Source organism: Panthera tigris, chromosome C2 (assembly GCF_018350195.1).
Source record: "Panthera tigris isolate Pti1 chromosome C2, P.tigris_Pti1_mat1.1, whole genome shotgun sequence".
Classification (NCBI taxonomy): domain Eukaryota; kingdom Metazoa; phylum Chordata; class Mammalia; order Carnivora; family Felidae; genus Panthera; species Panthera tigris.
The window spans coordinates 120,025,333-120,051,693 of record NC_056668.1 but is presented as its reverse complement, the minus strand read 5'-3'; the positions used below and the strand labels follow the sequence as shown (position 1 = coordinate 120,051,693).

Here is a 26,361-nt window from a genome sequence, read left to right as displayed (position 1 = left end):
AACTACGTGGATGGAACTGGAGGGTATTATGCTAAGTGAAATTAGTCAGAGAAAGACAAGTATCATATGACTTCACTCATATGAGGACTTTAAGAGACAAAACAGATGAACATAAGGGAAGGGAAACAAAAATAATATAAAAACAGGGAGGGGGACAAAACAGAAGAGACTCATAAATATGGAACAAACTGAGGGTTACTGGAGGGGTTGTGGGAGGGGGGATGGGCTAAATGGGTAAGGGCACTAAGGAATCTACTCCTGAAATCATTGTTGCACTTTATGCTAATTTGGATGTAATTTTAAAAAATAAAATTTTAAAAAGGAAAAAAAAAAGAAAGAAAAGACTAGGACAGAAACAGGTTAGGGGAGGGAAAATGAAGATTTCTAACAGACACGTTACGTTTGGACTTTAGATGTTTACTAAGATAGACAAGTAGAGATGACAAAAAGGAAGCTGGAGAGGCTGTTTGCCATCCTCTCTCCAGATCCATTCTCTGGCCTGTTCTGTGCTTGAGAAGCTAACCAGATTTCATTACTCAAGATCCCTTTCATCTGGCTTCCCAATGAATTCAGTCAACAGGAAGCACCACAGGGGAACAGGGATTAGGAGAAAAGAGCAAGGGGTTTAAAATTCCTGCTCCCTCTGGGTTTTGAGGTGGTTCTGGAACTGTCTACACTCTACAGTGACAACCTTCTCCCTGAACCATGGCTCTAAGCTTTCAACCAGGTTCTGTCAATAACATTTCTTCTTCTTGGCCAGGACTATGGGGAGCATAAATTTTCTGCTATTCCTAGTCCCTATATTCCTTAACATTTCCTGCTGGTTCTCTTAACCTTGCCCAAGACAATGAAAATAGCCCTTCATGAAACTATTTTCGGTTAAACATTTTTGTGTGTGCCATAGGTTTCCTGCCAGGACCTAACTTATATAAATCCACAAGTCCAAAGCTCAGGAGAGGTCAGGATTGGAATTTCAACAATGAAATCATCAAAATATAAATCAAATCAAGCAAAGTACCAGATGAGACCAGATTCTCTCTCATTTAAGGAAGGAATAGACAAAAAGACCCAATTACATAGTCCTGAATCAATCTAACATTTAGAGGATAAAGTAGAGGAAAAGAGCCAGTAAAGACTAAGAATGAATAAGTAGACAGTGGGGAAAAAAAAGAAAATAAAAAAAGTATAGTATAAGAGATGCCATATGAGAAGGGATGGTCAGTTGTACTGAATACCACTGAAAGGTGAAATAAGATAGGAAGAGAAGTGACCATTGGATTTGACATTAGGGAGACTGTTTCTGACATGGACAAGAATTTCAGTAGAATAGTGAGAACAAAAACAGATTAAAATGAACTAAAGAATGAATGGGAAATGAGAAAGCAAACATAGAAATCTCTGAAGATATTTTGCTGATAGACCTTGGAGTCTCTTGAAGGAATGAGGGCAATCAAAAGAAAAAATAGGATACATACATATTTTTTCACATGAAGTAAAGTGACTGAACATAAAAATTTAAGAGAGGGAAAGAGGGGATAACATGTGTTCCAACTTTCCCTTAAATATAACAATGGATTTTAAAAATAGAATTGACAAAATTAGTATGTTGTGCCAAAGAGGTAGTTGGAGGTAGGGGAAGGGGGGCACAAATGTATTCCAATCTATAGTTAAAAAGTAGTGAATAAAAATTAATTTGAACATTTTTACCCTGTGAAAAAATAAAACCTATAATCATTTGGAAACATATTTTTCAACACTAATATATTTTGTTAATACCTTGTATGACCATAATTTAAATCCTCAACCTTTCTAAAATAAAAATCTCAGCCTGAAATTTAAACAAATCTCTAGCATCTGGAAAATGCATAAAATATCTATTTCTCCAATCTCACAATTAAGCTACAAAAAGGCAAGAAACAAACAAAAACTCATATAACATATTCCTTACCATTAATTCGGGAGATGCGATCTCTCTGGGGCCCTGATATGGATCATCACTAGATGCAAATGATGCAAGTATTGACAAACCATTGAAAACCTGTTGATAGTGTTCTCCAATACGTAGCAATAATTCATTATGCAGTCCTTGGAAATCTTGTCTCAATAGGCTTCCCAATTCAATTTCTGTTTCATTCTAATCCAAAGACACATTTAAAAAAAAAAAAAAGATTTTGGAAATAAGTATATTAGTAAATCAGGAGCTCTAGATCATGTGACAAAATTTACTTATGGTATTTAAATTTTGTTTTTTCTTTTTTAATGTTTGTTCATTTTCGAGAGAGTGAGAGTGCGCATGGGGGAGGGGAAGACAGAGGGGGACAGAGTATCCCAAGTGGGCTCTGCACTGACAGCACAGAGCCTGATGTGGGGCTCGAATTCACGAACTGTGAGATCATGACCTAAGCTGAAGTCAGATGCTTAACCAACTGAGCCATCCAGGTACTCCTATTGATGGTAATTTTAAAAGGTATTGGAAAGTGATTCTAGGGGCACCTGGGTGGCTCAGTTGTTAAGCATCCAACTCTTGATTTCAGCTCAGGCCATGATCTCATAGTTCATGAGTTCAAGCCCCACATGGGGCTATGTGCTGACAGTGCAGAGCCTGCTTAGGATTGTCTCTCTCTCCCCCTTTCCCTCTGTCCCTCCCCCACTCGCGCTCATGCTCACAAACGCTTGTTCTCTCTCTCAAAAATAAATAAATTTAAATTAAAAAAAAAAAAGAAAAAGGGATTCTAATCTCGATTTCTCCAGGTACATCTCCCATGGGGTACAGGTAATGAGGAAAGTAATTAAACTTCACTTTCAAATAAAATTTCAAAAAGTCAGTTTTCTTAAAATATCATCAACTCATTATTCATAGACACATAACCCCTAGGAGAAAATATAATATAGTGGCTTAGAACAGTCTTTCTGGTCAGACTGCCTGAATTTAAATTCCAGGTTTGTTTGTTTTATTATCATTTTTTAATTTTGAGAGAGACAGACAGAGCGTGAACAGGGGAGGGGCAGAAGGAGAGGGAGACAGAGAATACCAAGCAGGCTCTGCACTGTCAATGCAGGGCCCCCGATGCAGGGCTTGATCATGACCTGAGTCAGACTCTGACTGAGCCACCCAGGTGCCCCTTAAATTCCAGTTTTGTCACTTATTAGTTGTGTTGTGACCTGGACAAGTTACCTAATCTGACCTCTCCCTGTTTTGGTTTTCTCATCTATAAAATGGAAAAATAATAGCATCTTTATCTCATTGGATAACTATAAGGACTGAAATGATCCATATAAATTCTTTAGTAACTTCTGACATGCAGGAAAATACTCTATTATTATCATTCTATCTCTACAGGAAAACACTCTATTGTCATTCTATCTCTACAATACAGATTTTCTTTCTCAAAATGAATAAAAATACTCAATATTCAGTAATTCTCATGCAGAAAGGAATCTATTGCTGCCATATCATGAAACACATGAAATAATTAAAATCAGAGAAAACAGTAGTCACATATGCATATCTGACGGTTTCTCCTACTCCAATAGTTTCATATTTTTTGAAAGATACCATTGCTAGTGTGATACCCAAAAAGACATATAAGCTATAATTTTAAATCTAAAAAAACTAGCAAAATACTGAGTCAAATATAATCAGAGCACTAAAAAACTAAGCAATACACTAACATTATGCCACAGTTGAGATTGCCTCTTCCTATAAATATAATTACTTGCATATAATTAGTCAACTTAGAGCTCCAATTAATTAAAAATTCAAAAATATGGGGCACCTGGCTGACTCAGTTGAAAGGGCATGTGACTCTTGATCTTGGGGTTGTGAGTTCAAGCCCCACCTGGGTACAGAGATTACAAAAAAAATGAAAAAATAAACTTAAAAAAATTTCTAAGGGAGCCTCAGTGGCTCAGCCAGTTAAATGTCTGACTTGAGTTCAGCTCTGGTAATGATCTCAGATCAAGCCCTATGTTAGGCTCTGCACGGACAGCATGAAGCCTGCCTGGGATTTTCTCTCCCTCTCTCTCTGCCTCTTCCCTGCTTGCATGTGCATACAGGGGGTCTCTGTCAAAATAAATAAACTTTAAAAAAAAATTCTAAAATGAAATGAGTTGAGAACCTGATCCATGAATGGATGATCATCACATGCCATTATGGTGAAATGACCAAAAAAATAAAAGAATATTCCTATTTAATATGATCCTCTAGGCCCCAAACAAAGCTTATTTACATGATACCATTTGGACTTATATTACTCTAGAATAAGCTCTAAATTATTTACTCTTCTCCCTACAAGAACGTGAGAAAAGCTTTCCTATAATGCTAATTTAAACGAAAGAGTAAAACACACAATTATTCAATTACCTTCAGATAATGAAGGGCACGTTCTAATTCATCCTTGGAACAGGAACAGACCAAATGAGAAAAAATATATTTGAAGTTATTTATTAAAATTTCTCTACGATTGACATTTAACTGTTTTCCTAAAGTTCGAATGAGAGCAGAGGCTGCAGGGCTTGCTTTGGCAGCAAGGTCAGGGAGCAGAACTTGTAATGTCCTCTGAAAAAGAAACACTATAATTACTAAAAAGTACATTTGTCCAGGTAATAACATATTCACATAAGTTGTGTACAAAAATATTTTAAAATACCAAACAAATTTGGAGTCCATATGTGATCTATATAATTTCAGAATTTACCATTTATGCATTCAACAGATATGTACCAAGCATCTACTATGATTCAGACACTACGGATGAAGCCGCAAAAAAATAGGCAAGGTCTCTGATGGCACAGAGTTCACATTACAGCTAATGTAGAAGTATAAGCCAATACATAAGTAGAGAAGAAAATTTCTCATGAGTATGTGTTAAAATATACTCATGCTCTAAAGGCAGAAGTTCCAAGTTTGATTTTTTATTTGAGTTAATTTGGATTTTGACAAGCAACAGTAACCATAAATACAATATTTTAAGTTTTTTTTAATTAAAAAGCTGAAAAAAATTAAAAGTGCTGCAATATTAAATAAAAACATTTTAATGCACTCACCATCCTCAAATGGCAACAAATCTATTTTGACTTTGGTCTATTTCCTTTAAGATCTTACTCATTAAACAAATACACAATTCCAAACACAAAATTGTTGGCCTTTCATTTATTCCCTTCAACATGTATCTAAAGAACACCTACTACATGTCAATCATCATAGGTACTAGGGGCGCCTGGGTGGCGCAGTCGGTTAAGCGTCCGACTTCAGCCAGGTCACGATCTCGCGGTCTGTGAGTTCGAGCCCCGCGTCAGGCTCTGGGCTGATGGCTTGGAGCCTGGAGCCTGTTTCAGATTCTGTGTCTCCCTCTCTCTCTGCCCCTCCCCTGTTCATGCTCTGTCTCTCTCTGTCCCAAAAATAAATAAAAAACGTTGAAAAAAAAATCATCATAGGTACTAGAGATATAAAAATAAACAAGACTCAGGCCCCTCCCCTCAGAGATGCTTACACCTTACTTGTGTTATGCCTTTGAACTTAATATTAATTCTGTAAGACTAATATAACATTATAAAATAATCTACAAAGTATTAACAATTATTATATTAAGGGTTCCACAATGGTCTATAGCCCAAATGTTAGACATTTCTTTTCAGCATTTTGTGTAATTTTGTACTTCGAAAATGCTGCAATAAACATCTGTACTTTTTGGTTCCCAGAGGGAAATTACTGAATGAAAAGATAAGAATATCTTTATAATCCTTACTGTATACTATCATATTTCCTTGCAGGATTTGACCAATTTACAAGCAACTTAAGTTTGTTAAAATATAATAATGTTGTAGGGAAAAATACTCAGTCCTAATAGTATGGATCACTATTACAATTCACGAAGAGTAATGATAACTTTGTCTTTGGGAAAAGGTAAGAAGACAACCTACTCCATCTTTCAACCCTCAACCATAATGACATTTCAAAGACTTCCCAAACCACTCCCTACCATAAACTCTGTCATCTGAATTCACACAGGATCATATATACCAATAATTTTGTACTATATTGCTCTAACTCCTTAGAGGTAAAAATGATATTAGACTGTGCATTACCAATGGAACCAATCATAGCACTAAAGACATAAGGGTTCAGTCAGCTGAATTAGTTAGCATTAATCAATTAGTATTAAATTTTCAGGATAGCAAACCATATAGAGAAATAACTCTAACACGAACTTAAATTTTATAACATAAGTAACATCATATCAAAGTCAAAAGAAAACATACATATTTGAAAATACAGGATCTACATGCTCCAGATTTTCTTTAAAATAAGACTAGAATGGAATAAACACAAAATACTGAATTGAAAACAGTTAAGTCAATCACACTTTGCAACTTACAGTAAGGAAACGATTAAGATCAGGAAAGTCAAAAACATTGGCAATTTCAGACAAGGTATTTAAAGCCATTTCTCTCTGGTGAGCCACATCTTGTTTCCGCATCTCAGCATTCTGGCATGGAGTACTAGGAAGTGCTGTCATCTGACTGGAGTGGAGAGATTCTACTAAAAACTAGAGCAAAACAATTTGTTAATTTTTTCACACAAAGAAGAAATTTAAAAAAAATATTTAGGGGTGCCTGGGTGGCTCAGTCAGTTAAGCCTCCAACTTCAGCTCAGGTCACGATCTTGCGGTTCGTGAGTTCGAGCCCCGCATCAGACTCTGTGCTGACAGCTCGGAGCCTGGAGCCTGCTTCGGATTCTGTGTCTCCCTCTCTCTCTGCCCCTCCCCTGCTTATGCTCTCTCTCTGTCTCAGAAATAAATAAAACATTAAAAAAAAATTTTTTTTTTAATTTTTTTAATGTTTATTTTTGAGAGAGAGAGACAGAGAGAGACAGAGAAAGACAGAGTGTGAGTAGGGGAGTGTCAGAGAGGGAGACAGAATCCAAAGCAGGCTCCAGGCTCTGAGCTGTCAGCACAGAGCCTGATGCGGGGCTTGAACCCGCAAATGGTGAGAACATGACCTGAGCTGAAGTTGGACACCCAACTGAGCCACCCAGGCGCCCCAACACACAAGGAATAAAATTTAAAGACTACTTTCTAAGCTAACATAAAGGATAGTATCAATGCCCTAAACATATTACCTGAATTAGCTTACTTGATTTTTGTAACAACCTTCAAGAAGTAGATGATGTGGTTACAAATGGAGCAACCAGGTTTAGTTAAGAAATTTAAGTATCTTGTTAAGGATCACACTCCAAACAGGGCAAAGCCAGTATTTTAACATATCCCTAACTTTTCAGCCACGAGTTGAATCAACCTTTTTTATTTATGTATTTTTTAGTTCTTAAATAAAATTGTCTTTATTTGCTGACAAGATGATATATAGAAAAAATCCTAGAGACTCCACCAAAAAGTTATGTGGATAAAGAAGTAATTAATAGAGATGCCTGGGTGGCTCAGTCGGGCGTCCGACTTCGGCTCAGGTCATGATCTTGCAGTCCGTGAGTTTGAGCACCGCGTTGGGCTCTGTGCTGACAGCTCAGAGCCTGGAGCCTGTTTCAGATTCTGTGTCTCCCTCTCTCTCTGACCTTCCCCCATTCATGCTCTCTCTCTGTCTCAAAAATGAATAAACGTTAAAAAAAAAAATTAAAAGTAATTAATAAATTCAGTAAAGTGGCAGGACACAAAAACAACATACAAAAATCAGTTGCATATCTATACACTAACAAAATATCCAAAAAAGAAATGAAGAAAACAATCCCATTTTAATAACATAACATAAAAACTAATAAAATATATAGGAATAAATTTAACCAAGAGTTGAAAGACCTATAGCATAAAAAGTGTAAGACTTTGATGAAAGAAACTGAAAACACAATAAATGGAAAGACATCCTGTGTTCAAGGACAGGGAGAGAATATCGATAAAAGATCCATACTACCAAAGTCATCTAAATATGCTAGTGTAATCCCTATGGAGATCCAATGCGGAATTTTGGATATTCAGTGAATTCCCTATCAAAATTTTAATGGCATTTTTCACAGAAAAAGAAAAAAAAATTCTACAATTTGTACTGAATTTCAAAAGGCTCTAAATAGCCAAAGCAATCCTCAGAAAGAACAAAGCAGGAAGCATCACACTTTCTAAATTTTAAACTATGCTACAAAAGCTGCAGTAACCAAAACAGTATGGTACTGTCATAAAAACGGGTATATAGAACAATGGAACATTATCAAGAACCCAGAAATAAACCCTTGCATATACTATCAACTAATATTGGACAAGGGAGCTAAGAATACTTAATAAGGATAATCTCTTCAATAAATGATGTTGGGAAAACTGGATAATCACATGAAGGAAACTGAAACTGAACTTCTAGGGTGCCTGGGTATCTCAGTTGGTGAAGCATCTAACTTCAGCTCAGGTCATGATCTCATGGTTCCTGAGTTCAAGTTCTGCATCGGGTGAGCTCCAGCCCCATATCAGGTGAGCTCAAGCACCACTTCGGGTGAAGAGAAGCCCTGCTTCAGGTAAAAACATGAGCCCCACTTTGGGTGAGCCCCACTTCTCTCTCTGCCCCTCTGTGGGATTCTCTTTCTCTGCCCTTGCTCACTTGCACCCCCCCCAAAACAAAGAAAGAAGAAACTGAACCTCTATGTTATACTATTCACAAAACTTAACTCAATGATTTTTAAAAGATTTCTTTTTTTATATACATATACATTTTAATTTTATTTAAAACAAGTTACATATAATGTAACAACGATTTCAGGAGTAGAATTTAGCAATTCATCACTTACATAGAAACTAAAGTGCCTTCTACATAACATCAAGCCATAACAAAGTTTATCAGTAGAATAAAGGCTAAAAAAGAAAAGCATTTTTTTAAAATTTATTTATTTGGGGGGGGGGGGGGGGAGAGGGGCAGAAAATCCCAAGCAGGCCTCGAGCTGTCAATACAGAGCCTGACTCAAGGCTCAATCTCAAGACCGTGAGTTCATGACCTGAGCTGAAATCAAAGGTCAGATGCTTACCCAACTGGGCCAACTAGGCACCCCAAAAAGAAAAGCATTTCTTTTCTTTAAAGTTTTATTTATTTATTTTGAGAGAGCGTGCACATGCACATGTACACTAGCACACATTCCACCTAGGATGGGACAGAGAGAGAATCCCAAGCCAGCTCGATGCTGTCAGCACAGAGTCCAATGTGAGGCTCAATCTCATGGAAGCGTGAGATCATGAGCTGAGCTGAAAACAAGAGTTGGACGCTTAACCGACTAAGCCACCCAGGCTCCCCCCAAAAAGCATTTAACAGATTAACAAGAAAGCATAGTAATTCAATATATTACTAAAAGATATTCCCCTCTCCCATTCATAATATACATCTTTAGAGCAAGATCATAAAATATAAAACTTGTAAGTTTTAGGTTCTCTTAAATAAACTGAATACATCCTTTAAAAATATACCCTTTAAAGCAAGACAAATAAAACGTATAAATGGTTTTTTGTTTGTTGTTGTTGTTGTTGTTTTTTAACTCTTGCAAAGTATTGCTATTTACTGTAGTCAAGACCAGTGCTGACTCTCACCTGACAGATGGGTTTCTTATACTGGCTGAAAAAGTTCTGCAGTTTAACACTCTTAGCTGCAACCAGAGCTCTGATTTCTGTGTATGCTGCTCCAGAGACAGATGCTGACTTGGATAATAAACAATGCAATAAGTGCAAAAGGGCAAAAGGTACCAAATCTCCTTTTGCTGCCCTAAAAAATTTAAAAAAGGTTATCATCAATATCTCAAATATAAATGGAAATCCATAAAAAAATTCATGTTGATATATTTTTTTTCTATAATTTCACATCTCTCATATTACCATTTTTAACACCTGGCAAATAAAAAAGGAAGTATACAAACACTGCCAAATATACCTTCCAATATCCCCTGTTGTAAGAATCAAGGTATCCTTCAACTCATTATTTCTTGAGATTTGAGCATGTGTATATGCTTCCTTCATTCTTAAGACAAAAAGCTAGAATAATAAAATTAATCAGTTAAATTAGTTTAGAGCCAGATTAATGAAGACACAAATGTTTAAAAATAAAAAATATCAACCTCTTTTATAAATCCATCTTCAGAGTCCAAGGATTCCAATATATGCTTGATATTTCCACTAAAAGCCACTCTAACATCCTTGTCTGGATCTTCCATTAAATTTAATAAAGTTCCAAGAACTGTTTTTACATCTGTTTCATCTTCTCTAAAATCAAGGTGCTTACAAAGATGATATAAATTATCTATGAAAGCTAAAGGGCGAGAGCATATAATACCTAATATTAACACTTCAAATATCAAAGTTTTACAGTAAAAATATTATTAATAAATATACAAAGAATTCTAACTTGCTTATAATGTCAGTTTCAATTAGTAGAAATTGTGGAAGACTAAAATGAATGTTTACAGATTAAAATTTACTTTATACTTAATAACAGTTATAAATAATTTAAATCTAAAATTCTAGAATTAAAATTTTTTTTAACATTTATTCATTTTTGAGGAGAGAGGGAGAGACAGAGAGAGAGAGAGAGAGAGAGAGAGAGACAGACAGACAGACAGTGTGAGTGGGGGAGGGGCAGAGAGAAAGGGAGATAGAATCTGAAGCAGGGTCTATCAGCAAAGAGCCTGGTATGGGGCTTGAACTCATAAACCACGATGATAACCTGAGCTGAAGGCAGATACTCAACCCAATAAGCCACCCAGGTGCCTCACTTCTAAAAATTATTTATTTATTTTGGGGAGCATGTAAGCGGGGAAGGGGCAGGGAGAGGGGGCAGAGGATTGGAAGTGGGCTTGACAGGCTGACAGCAGCAAGCCCGATGTGGAGCTTGAGCTCACCAACCTTCAAGATCATGACCTGAGCCCAAGTCAGATGCTCAACTGACTGAGCCACCCAGGGGCCCCTAGAATTTTTTTAAGTTATAAAATGACTACTCACTTAAGACTTTGTACATCATTATATTTTACTGAGATAGACTTAAAAAGCACATTTCACTAATCTAAAGATCTGTGAACCATTAGCTTTACTGTTAATCCTGTATTACAAGATTTAGGGAGTCCTGGAAACTACCTATTATAAATTATTTTTAAAACTTGAGAACAAGTTGCAACTTTCTACCCAAACAAATGGATCTTCTAAGTATTTGTGTAAATCTCATGCTTCCAACAAACTCATACAACATTGCCACTGGAAAAGTGACTAAGAAGATACAATCTACAGATAGTCCTCAGTAGGGCAAAGCTTCTAATTATTTGGAGTTCCAAAGGTCCAAGATAGTGGCAGCAGACATATTAAGAAGCTTCCCCAGTCTCCCTAAAAAGCATAGGGAATACTGAACCTCACGATATTGGACCAAACACCAGGTATGCCCAAGTTGGCAAATCACATGAATATTTAAAAATCCAAAAATTACTACCCTTGTTAGTTCTGTGATGCGGTCTAATGCCAGACAACCCATTTATAAATTACCATTACATGACCATTGAATCTATCAAGTAAGTCTAATTTCTTAAGGCTTCAGGCTAATTCTATTAATGATTTAAAAAAGAGAGTTTAGGGGCACCTGGGTGGCTCAGTCGGTTAAGCATTTGACTTTGGCTCATGTCATGATCTCACAGTTTGTGAGTTTGAGCCCCACATCGGGCTCTCTGCTATCAGCACAGAACCCAACATGGGGCCTAAACCCATGAGAACATGACCCGAGCCAAAGTCAGACGCTCAACTGACTGAGCCACCCAGGCGCCCAGAAAAGGTTTTAAAATGTTAAATAAATCAGGGGCACCTGGGTGACTCAGTTGGTAAAGCGTCCATCTCTTGATTTCAGCTCAGGTCATGATTTCACGGTTCGTGAGTTCCAGACCCTCACATCTGGCTATGTGCTGACACTGCGGAGCCTGCTTGGGATTCTCTCCCTCTCTCTGTCCCTCCCCCACTTGTGCTCAATTTCTCTCAAAAATAAATAAAGTTAAAAAAAAAAAAATGTTAAAACATTCATAACAAATCACTCACCAAGTTTCACTGTACTAGGTGTTTTTTTTTTCAGTAGAAAAAGGAATGGCTTGCAAACAGAAGCTTTTAGTTGAGAAGATGAACATTCATGTTGAGAAGTGACTTTTAGGCTCTTACAGAATAGGTCAATATGTCCATGTTCAGAGAAAGGTTCTGTTAAAGAATTTGTCAAATGAAACATGCCATGAAGCGTACAGACAAGTTGACCAAGAATAGAGGCAAATTCTTTCTTGACAAAGTCGGAATCATCTTTGACTTTATCTCTGGGGAGAAAAAAGAAAATACACTAACTAAACCTTGCTTAATTTTGTGGTCTAAATAGTCTTGCTTAATTTGGGGAAAAAGTAATGGTAAGACAAAGCCTAAAAGGAAGAAAACTTAAATTTCAAAATAAAAAGCAACATTTGTTGCATACACTCAGCAATATACATATATTTGCATACACTATGATCTTTCCAAGCAAGTTATATATTCAAATTAAAACATTAATACATACATAAGAATCTTGGGAACTCTGTTACAAGAATTCTGCTGCTGCAACAAGATAAAAAATCCATTAACACAACTAGCCCGGATTACTTCATGGGAGCTCTGTAGGGCCCAGCTATAAACTGCTGTTCTCCATTCAAGGAATATTCTTCTTGGAAATAAAGTTAGAAGAAACACACACCGTGACTGTGCCTGTGGTGCTGAAAAAATTAAGTCTATTAAAAACTATTTCTAAATATTAATTTTAACTTATATACATATCAATATACACATTTATATATATTTATACACATTTATATTTATACACATATATATTTATATACATCATACACATTTATATATATATATCCATTGTCATAAATTCAAGTAACATCTCAAATATATATATTTAATTAAAAGCTCCTTTTTAAAAAATAAAGCACATGCACTGAAAAACATCTACGTACAATCCTACTACATATAACCAGAGAAATGCAACTAAAAATCACATCCATCAGATAGTTAAAAAAAAAAAAAAAATTCTTTTAGTTACCTCCTTACCATTTTTTTCTTTTTTTTGACAGCAAACATTTTAGTCTGACAAAGTGAGGATGTGAGACAATAGAAATTCTCTCCTATTTTGCTAATAAAAGGAATGTAAACTGGAATGGCATCTTTGGAGAACAATGTGGCAGAATACTTGGGGTGTGCAAATCCTATAATTTTTTCAATTTGTTACTTTTTAGATGTCTAATTACTTTTTGAATTGGTAAAAATGTACTTTTTAAATTAATGAAAAAAAAACAGCAATGTGTTAGAAGTCCCATATAGACATGAGTTAAACCACACACACAGAATTTTGTGACCACTTACAGCAGCTATCAGAAATCCTCTGGCTTAACGCTAGAAGATTAGTAGCAAATGTAGTCAACTTTAAAGAGCCATCATCAGAATGGGAATGAATCCATGGAAGTGAAAGCATTCCACATAAATCTTCCAGTATATGATCTTCAAATGAAGTTTTTACTACAGAAACACACAACAGGTGATTATAATTTTTCCTTAATCATATTTAACTGTGTCTTGTTGCTCAATAAAAATAGATGTTCTAAACATCAAGTGGAATTACAGCATTCAATAAACAAAGATTCTTAACATAGAGATGATGTTCTGAGGTCTGTAACCCAAAGAAATTAAACGTGACTTTACAAAGACACGCATCCATGCATTTTCTCAGCATTCTTCAGAAATTCTCAAATAAAAAAAGTTAATAGTTATATTCTACACTGATGACCTTTAAAGGTTGTTTTTTTCTACTGTTTATTTATACTCACCGTGAATATAAATTAGAGCATCATATATTTTCACCACTTTATCAATAACTACCTCCAGGTCAGGTTTCTGAACAGATTCCAACAAACTCCTACAGCTCTTAAGCGCTTTTGTGTAAAAATCCAAAGACATCCAAGTTACCACTACTGAAGGTTTCTTCTTACATTTCTGTTGACAGTCCTTGAAATTATGGCTGCAGTTAATACATTTTTAAGAAACAGAATTACAATAAATTTGTTATAGTCCAACCTAATATTGCAGTTAAGTCAAAAGAAATTGTGAGTATAAAACTAACACAAGTTTAAACCAATTCAAAGTAAATATGCAAGTCAATTAATATGCCATTATTATTTTAAGCTTAGTCTCTTTACATCAGTCCTAGGATTTGGTAATTAAAATAATCTACAATATTTAAATGCAGTATCCCAGGCCTAAAAAATGACAGAAGATATCCCTGCATAATTATTAACTGGCTTGGTAAACCCTTAATTATAGAAGAGTAGACTGCAGTCTAATTAGCTATTCCTTCAAGTTGTTTCAAATTCTAAATGTAATACAATCTGAGGTAATATAGTTTCTCTAAAATCTCTTTCATAACTTTTTATTGGCTAATTAAGAGTCAGAAAATACAGAATAAATGACCATGTAAAAAGTTAACAAAGAGTTTCAGTCTATAACTTGGCAGTAAAAATAAGACTACATCTTCAGAGATGATTCACACTTGCTTTTTCTGATAGAATAATTAACCATCTTAAAAGTACTAAACTGAAAATATACTTCCAAGGAGTTCTAAATCCCTACTCTTATTATCAAAAGGAAATGTTCTTTTGGCTAAATGTTTGACTAAAAGAACAATGAGTTTTGAGTTATATAAAAATGTGCTCTGCTACTTTCTAATTATATGTGCGCAGGAAAGTTCAGACAAAGAGTCTTGTTAGAGGAAGTAATTAAGAGGAACTGGAACACCAGGTTACCCTCGAGCTGGACCCAGAACATCAGAGGCTCCTCACCCCTTCTTCTCCTGTCCTTAGAATATATACTCTACCTACTGGTCTCATAGTGGGAGCTGTTCCAAAGAAAGAGCCTGGAGAAAGTAAGGTGTTGTTGAGACCATCTGGACTGAACACATGACTTAGTCTCAATTTCTCTAAACCTCAATCTCCAATTTGTAAAGTAGGCATAACAGCATTTACCTTATAGAACTGTTGTAAAGATTAAATATTATATGTATAGTACTTAATACAGTACCTAGCATTTAGCAGGTGCTCAATAAAAAACAAATTACCTTTCCATTTCACTAAAAAATGTATGTTCTCAGGTCACACAAATTGAGTGAATAATGAGGTCTCCTAAAACAATACATCCAAATTTATTACAGAAAACCCACCCAGAAAATACAAGTTGTTTTACCAGTCCATGTTTTGATGAGAACAATGAACAGTACACAGAGCAGTCAGTTGTAGGATAACCGTGATTCCTTCTAAAGTCTCGATAACAGGATTCTTTAGACTACCACATTCAAGGGAAATCTGAAGGGATTCAGCTTTCTGTTTCAGTGTACTCCATAATATGCTCTTTTTGTTCATATCCACATGTTTAATTCTGTAATTTATTATAACCACAGTGTAAAGATATTCATTGGTTCAAATGTGAAAAATATTTAAAACAAAACATAACATGTAATGCCAACTACTGAAATTTATAGTACAATGTATTTAAAACAACTTTCAGGGCTAACTGCAATATGGGAATTCTTTGATCACATTATACAAAAAGTTTGTTAATGTATTTTAAACTGCTGACAGATATGCAATCTCAGAGATTTTTCAGATACTAAAAAGTTAAATTAGACAGGCAAGTAATAACTTAAAAAATCTTTTAAGTAACCTTATGTAGCCATGTTATCTTTCATACTTGAATGGGCTACAAGTATTAAAATATTTCAAGCATTCCTTTGACTACCTTTAGAAAGAACAATGGTATGTATTTAAGTCAAAGCACTTAACTAAAGATGATTTTTAAAAGTGAATAAAGTTTTATTAAATCACTAAATACAAACTGAATGAAGGTCATACTCCTCAGTCTGTTTTGGTGGTCTTTTGGAAGAGTTTAGAGATGAGCTGAGTCGACGTCTTTTGGATGATATTACATCACTATTACTGCTGAGGTTTTCCTGTTGAATTTGGCACTGAACCTCCTCAATGATTTCCATACTTTCCATTTTTAAGGCGGCATAAAGTGGGCCCAACAAATACTGAGAAAGTAAAAATAATTTCAAAAACTATCTCTTAGAAAATGTTATTAACAGACTGCAAAAATTAATTAGGTTGTAAGTTTTTTAATAAGGTAAACTATTTTCAGAGTCTCATCAGGTAAAACAAAGACCTAAGTTAATCTATATAATTTCACAACCTATAAATAGACATATATGTGGTTCTGTACCTACAATTATGGTTGTACAGTCTTAAAAGTCTTAACATAAATTCTCTCATCTGTTTTTCCTTCCATCAAAATACTACAAAGAAAAATTCTATAAGGGAATTACTAAACTCTTTCATACTACAAATCCAGCAAGACTTTTAGATAAAGTATTTACTCAAGTTACTGCACATTTTATTGTACTGCCTGTCTCTCACAGTCCAAATAAGAAAAAAGGCATATTTTGGCATGATTAGTACTATGTAATCATAGGTTTCCTACAAGTGATTGATTATAACATGCCAAAGATAAAATCTAGGTGAGTGCTCAAAGTTTTTGTAATTAAGTTGATAACTGGCCCCCTTTTAATAATGCACTAAACATGCTTACACTTCACAAAGCCTACTTTAAAACCTGCTACCCTATTGGCAGTTCATTACCAACTTAGTGAACAAATCTTTCTCAAATCAAAGTAAAAATTCAGAATAAGGAGCCAAAGTGGATTGTGAAAATCATTCCATTCTGAATATACATTATTAAAGACAATCTATTTTCTCACTAATACATCTGACATATATGCTTAAGTTATAAACAAAATACATACTTATTAAATACACTTAAAAATGACTTACCTCTGCATCTACCTGAAATCCAAGCACATCCACAAGAACTTTACAAATGTTTCTCACATAAACCTTCCTGACTTGTAGAGCAGATTCATACCCAGCTGGCACATATTTAAGGAAATACTGCAGTAAGTGGCACAAAGCTGCTTTTAGCAAATCAGACTTAAGCCGCATAAGCACACCATCTTCAAACATGACACAGAGTTTTTCCAGCAGCATATTTAAATAGACAGGTTCAATATTTCTATAAGCTTCTGCTTCAAAGGGAAATAGTGTTTTTATCAGCTTTGATAATGGCTCTTCACAGAGTTTCAACTGGTCAGCATCCATTTCTACAAGATGTTTTAATAATTCCAAAAATGACCGGAAAAAAGTGCTGGCTGGTTGTGCTGGTAATCCTCCAAGCTCAAAGAGTTCAGTTAAAAGGCTAATTGCTAAGGATTTAATTTTTGGACTACCATACTCTAGCAGCATACAACCTATCTGCCAAAGTAAGAGTTCTTGCCTTCTAAAAAACACAATTGCAATAATACGAATAAGAACTGTTAATAAGGTGACTTCAATAAATTCTAAATTTTGCATGTTCATGAATTGCAAAGGAGCTGGTTGTAAATATCCCACACGTTCATCTAATTGACTTAAAAATCGGCTAACTACCACTGGCCATTCCACAAAGTGTCCCACTGCATTTCTTTTATGGAGGCAAATCACATCTTCAAAAAGATGCAGTAATTCCTTTGTTAGTACTCCAAAAATTGCAGGACTCTTGCTTTTAAAAAGAAATAATAATGAGCAGATAACTTCACAGATTTTCTTGTGTAACGTATGACAGGATGGAGTTGCTGCAATCCGCAGAAGTCTTGTTATGATCCAATTACTGAATTCTTTGAAATAAAAAAATATTAAATAAGTCCATCAGAAATGTTAATTAATTTGCTAACTGCTTGATGATTCATTAAAAAAAAATTTTAATGTTTATTTATTTTGGAGACACAGAGACAGAGAAATAGAGAGAGAGAGCGAGAGCGAGAGCAGGGGAGGAGCAGAGAGGAGACACAGAATCTGAAGCAAGCTCCAGGTCTGAGCTGTCAGCACAGTGCCCAAAGGGAGCGTGAACCCACAAACCGTGAGATCATGACCTGATCTGAAGTCAGACGCTTACTGACTGAGTCATCCAGGTGCCCCTAATGATTCATTTTTAAAGTATAAACTTCACTAACAAAATAGTCTAAAACATTCCTTACACAATGGAAATACTGAACAGTAATTTAGAATACCAATTTTCAAGTCTAAGTCCTAGCTTTTCACTTATTGGTTGTGTGAACTTTTCATCTCTCTGAACCTCTGTAACTTCATCTGTAAGAAGGGAGTCATAAGGGTTACCATGAGAATGAAGTAAGATGATATATGTGAAATTCTCAGCATAGTGCTTGAAGTTCAACAAATGGTTACTATTATCACTCCTTCAACAAATATTTATTGAGTGCCAACTCTGTCCCAGGTGCACAAAAACAAATCAGTCACAGTCCTCCTGATTCCTGTAATACAGTTTCTAAAACTTTTTGATCACAACTAAGATACATTTTATATCATGACCCAGTTTACATATGCATATTTATTTTATTTAAATATATGAAACAAAAGTTTCATGAAACAGTATTTATTACATGCAATGTATTATGATATTTTCGAATTACATTTTATCTTCATAACCTATTAATGGGTTGTGACCTGTTATTTAAAAAAGTGTAGTAAAGAATATAGACAGGGATGCCTGGATGGCTCAGTCAGTTAAGTGCTGACCTCAGCTCAGGTCATGATATCCCGGTACTTGAGTTCGAGCCCTGTGTCGGGCTCTGTGCTGACAGCTCAGAGCTTAGAGCCGGCTTTGGATTCAGTGTCTCCCTCTCTCTCTGCCCCTCCCCCACTTGCGTGCACACACTCTCTCTCTCTCTCTCTCTCTCTCTCAGAAATAAAAACATTAAAAAAAGTTAAAAAACATTTTTAATACTCTATGCATTGTACAGAAAAAGAGATGATAGCTTTACATCTTTTTATAAGGAGGCCAATAAAGGGGCAAAAGTAGTAGGAACAATAAGGATAAAGCCTGGAAAAAAGTTTCAACATCTAGGAGTTGTTCTTAAAGGGCTAGATAGGAAATATTTTAGGCTTGAGGGCTTTATGGCTTCCATGTCAACTACTCAATGCTGCCTTTCTAGTAGTTACAGTAGATATATATACAGTAATATACAGTAAGTAAATATTAAGTAAAAACATGGCTTTTGCAATAAAACTTTGTTTACAAACACAGGCAGGAGGCCTGTGGGCCATGGTTTGCTAATTCCTGATCTAGAAGAAAGAGCTTATCAAAAACGGAAAAAAGAAAACTGCTTAAGTGTCCAATGGCAAATAAACAAATTTGGTTATTTCTGTTCCATCCTGGGTATCTAGTTTAAAACTAAAGAAAACAATAAGGATGCACAAAACAAAATTAACAATTACCATTTTGCTCCTTCACGTTTATAGCAAATTTGACCAGAATATGTATAAAATGTATGTTATAATTTAGAAGAGCAGAAGAGGGTAAATTTCATAAAACCAGTTGCAAATGAATGCACAAATAGTAGGACTCACCAATACTGTCTTTGACCTCATTTTGCCCTTGGCTTCCATTCACATTTACAAACATAAGTGGGGAGGACTTCATTATATGCTGGATGAAATCAAGCAACATCACAGAGGTTGGCTGGGAGTCAGTTTTCTTTACAAGTTCTAGAGCAACTAAAATAATAAAAAATTCATCTTAAAGAGGCGTGACAAATGAAATGACAGTTCTTTTGTTAAAAAACTAGACTTTGGTGACCAGTTGTTAAAAAACTAGACTTTGTTGACCAGAATTGTGTCCAATACAGTGCTCAGGATAAACTGATGGGGCTAAACTCCATGGTCCTATCTTTCTAATTTTAAATGTTTAAAAACCAGGCACATTCATCTAGTATACATCCATTCACCAAATATATATTACAGGCCTACAATATGCCTGGCACTGTACCAAAATCTGAGGGGGAAAAAAAACTTTACCTGAACAGGTGAGGGAATCAGATAAATAAGCTGATAGTTATAATATAGTATGTTAACTGCACTAATCCACCGTGCAGGAAGTGAGTGTCTGGGAAGATGCTGTGAAGGATTAGATTCCTAGATGATGAAAAGTTGGTCAGAGAGGTGAAGGGCAAGTGATCTAAAGAGAGGGAAGGGAGTACTACATGAAAATACATTATGCAAGTAGTTAGTAGCCCTTCGTTGTTTTTCAGCAACTCGTAATTTTATTGACTGAAAAAAGAAAGGCTAAATGACTATTATTAAGTCATTAAATCTGTGCCAAATTTGAAATTAAATTTATAAACCATTAGCCAAATGCTACTTTATATTACCCCTTCTGTGTAATTTTAACAGATGTGACCAATGGGACACCACCTTGCCAGGTTGGTAATATTTGTTTTCTACACTGCCACAAACAGGAAATAGTTATTTCAACAACTCACTGGAACCTCTTACCTCCCACAAAGTCACTAACTTGTAAAGAATATTTAAATGGCATTTGTTTCTCAACCACTAGTGAAAGACCTAGCTAAAATAGGGTGCACATGATTAGAAATGGCCAACTATTTTTTATCTATTATAATACCATATATCAAAGAACTCCATAGCAAGTAGCAGAAAATGTAGGAAAAGCAGGAAAATAGAATTACTTTAAGCGACTGAGCCACCCAGGTGCCTAAAAACTAGAATTACTTTAAATGCTTAAGTCATATTATGTACTAAGTTAATATTGTAGGGGGGCCTGGGTGGCTCAGCTGATTAAGCCTCTGAGTCATGATTTTGGCTCGAGTCATGATTTTGGCTCAAGTCATGATTCCAGGATCACAGGACTGAGCCCCATGTTGGGTTCTGCACCGGGTGTAGCCCGCTTAAGATTCTCCCTCTCCCTCCCCGTGTATACATAGTGCATATAGTCTCAAAAAAAAAAAGTTAATGTTGTAAGTAATTTGTTTGAAAATAGTAACTATCATAGATACTAACTCTACATTTAAAACTACACGGACAAAAATGCTAGCATAATGTATATATGAAAAAGAAAACAATTTATAAAACTTCTATAAGAAATAACTGTTTCTTACCAACGTTTACATCTGTAAGTATTCGGTCAATGAACTGACATAGAATTTGTCTTGGCTTCTGTACAACTGTATTATATTCCTCTGGACTGGCACTAAAACACAAATAAAGAGTTTTTAACCCTTAAAGAGACAATTTCATTCGTAAAAAACTCTCTAAAGTTGAATTTATCAAATGTGTTTAGTTTTAATGTTGACATTCATTGTATCCTTCTGTTTAAAAATGAAAGAAAAATCTAAATACATGTTACTGATTTAAAAGGGAAAAAACATGCTAAATGACACCACAGGTATCCAATATGCAAAATCTAGACCTGCCCTGCCCAATACGGTAGCCATTATTGATGTAGCTATTGAACACTTGAAATCTGGTTAGTCCAAATTGATACGTGCTTTAAGTAAAAAATATACATCAGATTTTGAATATTTGGTACCAGAAAATATATATCCATTAATAACATTATATTAATTATATGTAGAAATGACAATATCTAGATATACTGAGTTAAAATATATTATTAAAAATTAATTTCACCTATTTCTTTTTACTTTATGTAATGTCGCTACTGGAAAATTTTAAATTCTACATGTGGCTTGCATTTTATTTCTATTGAGCAGTGTTGATCTAGTCTTGGCTACAGAACAGTGTCTTCAACAAATAAATTCCAAAGGCAAAAAAAAGGAGGGAAAGGAAAAGGAAAAACCTATAATCGAGACTTAAGAGCCCTATCAATCAATGATAATCTATGATCCTGCAATGGATTCTGATTAAACAAAACGAAACCCCCCAAAAAAACAAAAATAAAAACTATTAACAAACTGTATATGACAAACTGGGAAAGTTTAAACACAGACTAGATATCTGATGTTATTAAGAAATTACTTTGGGGGTGTCTGGGTGACTAAGTCAGTTGAGCATCTGACTCTCGGTTTCAGCTCAGATCGTGATCCCAGGGTCGCACTGGGCATGGAGCCTGCTTGAGATTCTCTCCCAATCTCTCTCTCTCTCTCTCTCTCTCTCTCTCTCTCTCTCTCTCCCTTCTCTCTCCCCCCATGCCTCTCCCCCACTCAAGTGTGCACTCTCTCTCTAAAATACAAAAAATAAAAAGTCTAAAAAATTTATTTTTTTATTAAAAAAATTTTTTAAACATTTATTTCTTTTTTGAGACAGAGAGAGACAAGAGTGTGAGCAGGGGAGGGGCAGAGAGAGAGGGAGTCACAGAACCCAAAGAGGCTCCAGGCTCTAAGCTGTCAGCACAGAGCCCAACATGGAGTTCAGACTCACGAAACCCAAGATCATGACCTGAGCCAAAGTCAGATGCTTAACTGACTGAGCCACCCAGGCACCCCCAAAATTTTTTAATTTAAAAGAATACATATTTTTAGGTGCAATAATGGTACTGTGATATATTTTAAAAGTCTTTATGCTTTACAGATAAATGCTGATATTTATGGATGAAATGATGTCTAGAATTTGCTTCAAAGTTGGAGCACCTGGTTGGCTCAGTTGGTAGAGCATGTGACTCTTGATTTCGGGGTTATGAGTTCAAGCCCCACATTTGGTGTAGAGATTACTTAAAAGTAAAATCTTAAAAAAAAAAAAAAAAGGAACTACCTGGAATTTGCTTCAAAGTAGTATGAGTTGAGAGAAAGAAGGGCATGAATTGATAGTTGTTGGGTAAAATGGGCAAATGATATACTATTTTTCTTCTTTTGTATGCTTGAAATTTTCCACAATGAAAATTCAATAAAATATTAGGGAAAATTACATACATGAGTATTAGGACCAATCAAGAAAAATAAATATTAAGAGGAGATACAATAATTAAGCAGAGCAATAGTATCCTAGAATCAATGAATTAAACTTGAATTCCATGATTTGGTACAAACCAGCACAAAACAGCATGTAAGAATATAGTACAAAGTCTGTATTCTACCACATAGGATGAGGAATTCTAGTCATTCATATAATCAATAAACATTTAATGAGCACCTATAATGTGCCACAGTACACACCAAAAACAATCTCTGGGAGAGGTGACAGGTTAGTGGAGGAGACTGATAAGTCAACCTAGGCCTCTATCCAGGGTGGACTGTGAGGCCATTCACCAAAAGAGTTAACACATGAGGAAGCACAGGTCCGGGGAGAAAAAACAAAACCAGTTTTAGAAACACTGAATTTAAGGTCTCAAGAGAACAACTAAATGGGATGTACAAAAGATTGTTAGAATTAAAGTTCTGGTCCTTAAGGGGCACCTGGCTGGCTCAGTCAGTAGAGAATGTGAGGTTTGGTCTCAGGGTCATGAATTCAAGTCCCAAGTTGGGCACAGAGTTTACTAGGGGGGGGGGAAAATTAAAGCTCTAATCCTCAAGAAATATCTAGCCTAGATATATAGATTAAATTATCATTATATAATAACATCTATTAAACAAGGCTAAACATTATCTGCATTATTACATACTTCACAAGAAATAAGTTAGGGACATTAAACTCTAATTTGCATATGAGGAGCCTGACATTCATGGAGATTTATATAATCTACCACCACTACAGCTAGTAGTAGTGGAAGCCCTGAAAATTAGTGCAGAGTAAGAAGTAATAAGAAAGCCAAAGAGAGAACTTTAAGTTAAAGGAGCCACGAAGAAGAAAGGGAAAGAACCAGAGAAATAAAAAGAAAAATGTTATGAGGTATATTCTAGAAACAAAGTTAGAATTTCAAGGAGGGAGCTATCAACAGTATCAAATTAAATTAGTTTGTTAAAATGTCCTTTGAATTATTTTTTATTATGGTCAAATATACTTAACATTTATTTTAACCATTTTAAGTGTACAGTTCCATGGCATTATGTTCTCATTATTCTACGCTATCACCACCATCTCCAGAATTTTTATCTTCCCAAATTGAAACTACTAAGTTACTGAAATTACCAGTATTTACACATAACCTTAGGTATATAGACTCAAAGACCAAGTAGTTTTATTTTTACATGAAAGTGAAAAAAACTTGGTACCGTTTATCTTATTATTTAAACCAGCCTTGGCCAATGGAAACAATGCAAGTCACATGTGCACTTCAAATTTTTCTAGTAGCCACATTAAGAATAGAAAGCCATGTGGGTGGCTCAGTAGGTTAAGTGTCCAACTCTTGATCTCAGCTCAGGTCTTGTGATCTTAGGGTCGTGAGTTCCTGCCCCACATTAGGCCTTGCACTGGGCATGAAGCCTCCTTAAAAAAAAAAAAAGGGAGGGTACCTGGGTGGCTCAGTCGGTTGAGCATCGGCTCAGGTCATGATCTCACAGTTTGTGAGTTCAAGCCCCACATTAGGCTGTGTGCTGACAGCTCAGAGCCTGAAGCCTGCTTCAGATTCTGTGTCCCCTTTCTCTGCCCCTCCCCTGCTCATGCTCTTTCTCTCCCAAAAATAAACATTAAAAAATTTAAAAAAGAGAGAAACAAACAATAGTTTTCTTCATAATATATCCAAAATATTATTTGAACTGTAACTGATATTAAAATTTAAAAAAAAATTTATATATATAGAGAGAGCGTGCAAGCAGGGGAAAGGGGCAGAGAGAGAGAGGGAGGGGGGAGAGACGGACGGGGGAGGGGGGGAGAGTGGGGGGGAGAGAGCGAGTGAGAGAGAATGAGAATCTCAAGCTGACTCCTTGCTCAGCATGGAGACCAACATGGGGCTCCAATCCACAACCTGAGCTGAAATCAAGAGTTGGATGCTCAACCAAATGAACTGCTCAGGTGCCCTGAAATTACTAAAGTGATTGTTTTACCTTTGTTTTTTTTGTACTAAGTCTTTGAAATTCTTCTCAACTTAGACCAGCTGTAGTGGCTACCATATTATATGACATCACAGATTTAAATATAACAAAAATTTATAAAGTCTGAAATTAAAAGGTAACATGAATTGTTTTAGACAAAATCAAATGAGTTTGTCTTTATAAACTAAGTGTAATTTAGCAAGTATCATTTAGAAATGTGAATGAGGAGGTGTGTCAGGAGAGGAATCAGGACCCTAGGTGGTGGTTGAGTTTTCTACGAAGTTTAATTTTGTATAAAGATCATTCCTATTATTTGTGTCATTTTTGGTCAGTTTTTTAAAAAGGTGAATTGATTATCATTCATTAGATGTACTATTAGAATAATGACTCATGGGAGAGTGAGCACTTATTATACAACCTCTACCTTGGAATGGAGCTAAGAGGGTATACCTTTTTCAAAAAAGTAGGGGCACGTCAGTGGCTCAGTCAGTTGAGCATCTGACTCTTAACCTGAGGGTCATGATCCCATTGTTTTGTTTGAGCCCTGCATCAGGCTCTGTGGCCACCATGTGCGGAGACTGCTTGGAATTCTCCCTATCTCTCTGCCCCTCTCTCCCACTCGCTCTCTCAAAATAAATAAACTTAAAAAAAAAAAGTTTAAAAAAGTAAACAGGTAATTTTAACACAGCATGGTTGTATTAATAGAGCCAAGATAGAACACAAGAGGGTCACTTGGCTCTGAGCAGAGCCTATCAGTCAAAGCTCCCTGAAGGAAGTGATACAAACCTAAGTCCCTAAGGGGCTAGGCAGGTAAAATAAGGGAAAGGAGGAGTATTCCAAGCAAAAGAAACAGCACGAGCAAATGCTCAGTAGTTAAGAATGAACACAGGATGCTCTAAAAGCTATTAAGAGGTTCTATATGGCCAAAGAAGAGGGAGACAGTAAATAGATAAAGCTGAAGAGCGACTATAAGGTCAAAGTTCAAAGAACAAACTAAAGAGGTTGGATTTTGTACTGAAGGCAATGAGACATCAAAAGGTTCTAAGTAGGAGTGAAGAGTCAACGTGTTTTGTAATTTTTTTGAGAGAGAGAGAACGCATGTGCGTGCACACACAAGCAGGGAGAGAAGGGAGGGAAAGGGGGGAGAAGGAGGGAGGGAGAGAGGGAGAGAGAAAATCTTAAACAGGCTCCACACTCAGCATATCATGCTGACTTGGGGCTGGACCCCATGACTCTGGGATCATGACCTGAGTCAAAATCAAAAGCTGGGCATTTAACCAATCGAGCCATCCAGGTGCCCCATGTTTTTAAAACTTGAATTTAATTACATTATTTCCCTGTTTAAAGCATTCCAATGGCTTCCCATTGCCCTTAAAATATAACTCTTATTCTGACCTGTAAGGTACTAAAGGATCTGGCCCCTGGCTACTCCTCCACCCTTAACTCTCACACCAGTCCCCTCTTTGCTTCCTGTGTTTCACCCTTCTTCCTATTCTTTTGCTCATTCCCACTTAGAGACCCTTATACTTC

General features: G+C 35.7%; 1 protein-coding gene across 1 annotated transcript in view; it reads right to left on the bottom strand.

Moving 5' to 3' along the window:
• The window catches only part of ATR (ATR serine/threonine kinase), a 99,565-nt gene that overhangs the window by 68,945 nt on the left and 4,259 nt on the right, over positions 1–26,361 (bottom strand). Inside the window, exons 2-16 of the mRNA XM_042999215.1 lie at positions 21,064–21,155; positions 19,517–19,663; positions 16,889–17,766; positions 15,914–16,092; positions 15,249–15,440; positions 13,841–14,031; positions 13,380–13,532; positions 12,535–12,727; positions 12,039–12,301; positions 10,088–10,278; positions 9,904–10,004; positions 9,567–9,738; positions 6,378–6,548; positions 4,364–4,558; positions 1,949–2,134 (exon numbers count right to left, since the gene is read on the bottom strand). Coding sequence (XP_042855149.1) covers positions 1,949–2,134; positions 4,364–4,558; positions 6,378–6,548; positions 9,567–9,738; positions 9,904–10,004; positions 10,088–10,278; positions 12,039–12,301; positions 12,535–12,727; positions 13,380–13,532; positions 13,841–14,031; positions 15,249–15,440; positions 15,914–16,092; positions 16,889–17,766; positions 19,517–19,663; positions 21,064–21,155 — 3,304 coding nt within the window. The remainder of the gene's footprint in view (positions 1–1,948; positions 2,135–4,363; positions 4,559–6,377; positions 6,549–9,566; positions 9,739–9,903; positions 10,005–10,087; positions 10,279–12,038; positions 12,302–12,534; positions 12,728–13,379; positions 13,533–13,840; positions 14,032–15,248; positions 15,441–15,913; positions 16,093–16,888; positions 17,767–19,516; positions 19,664–21,063; positions 21,156–26,361) is intronic.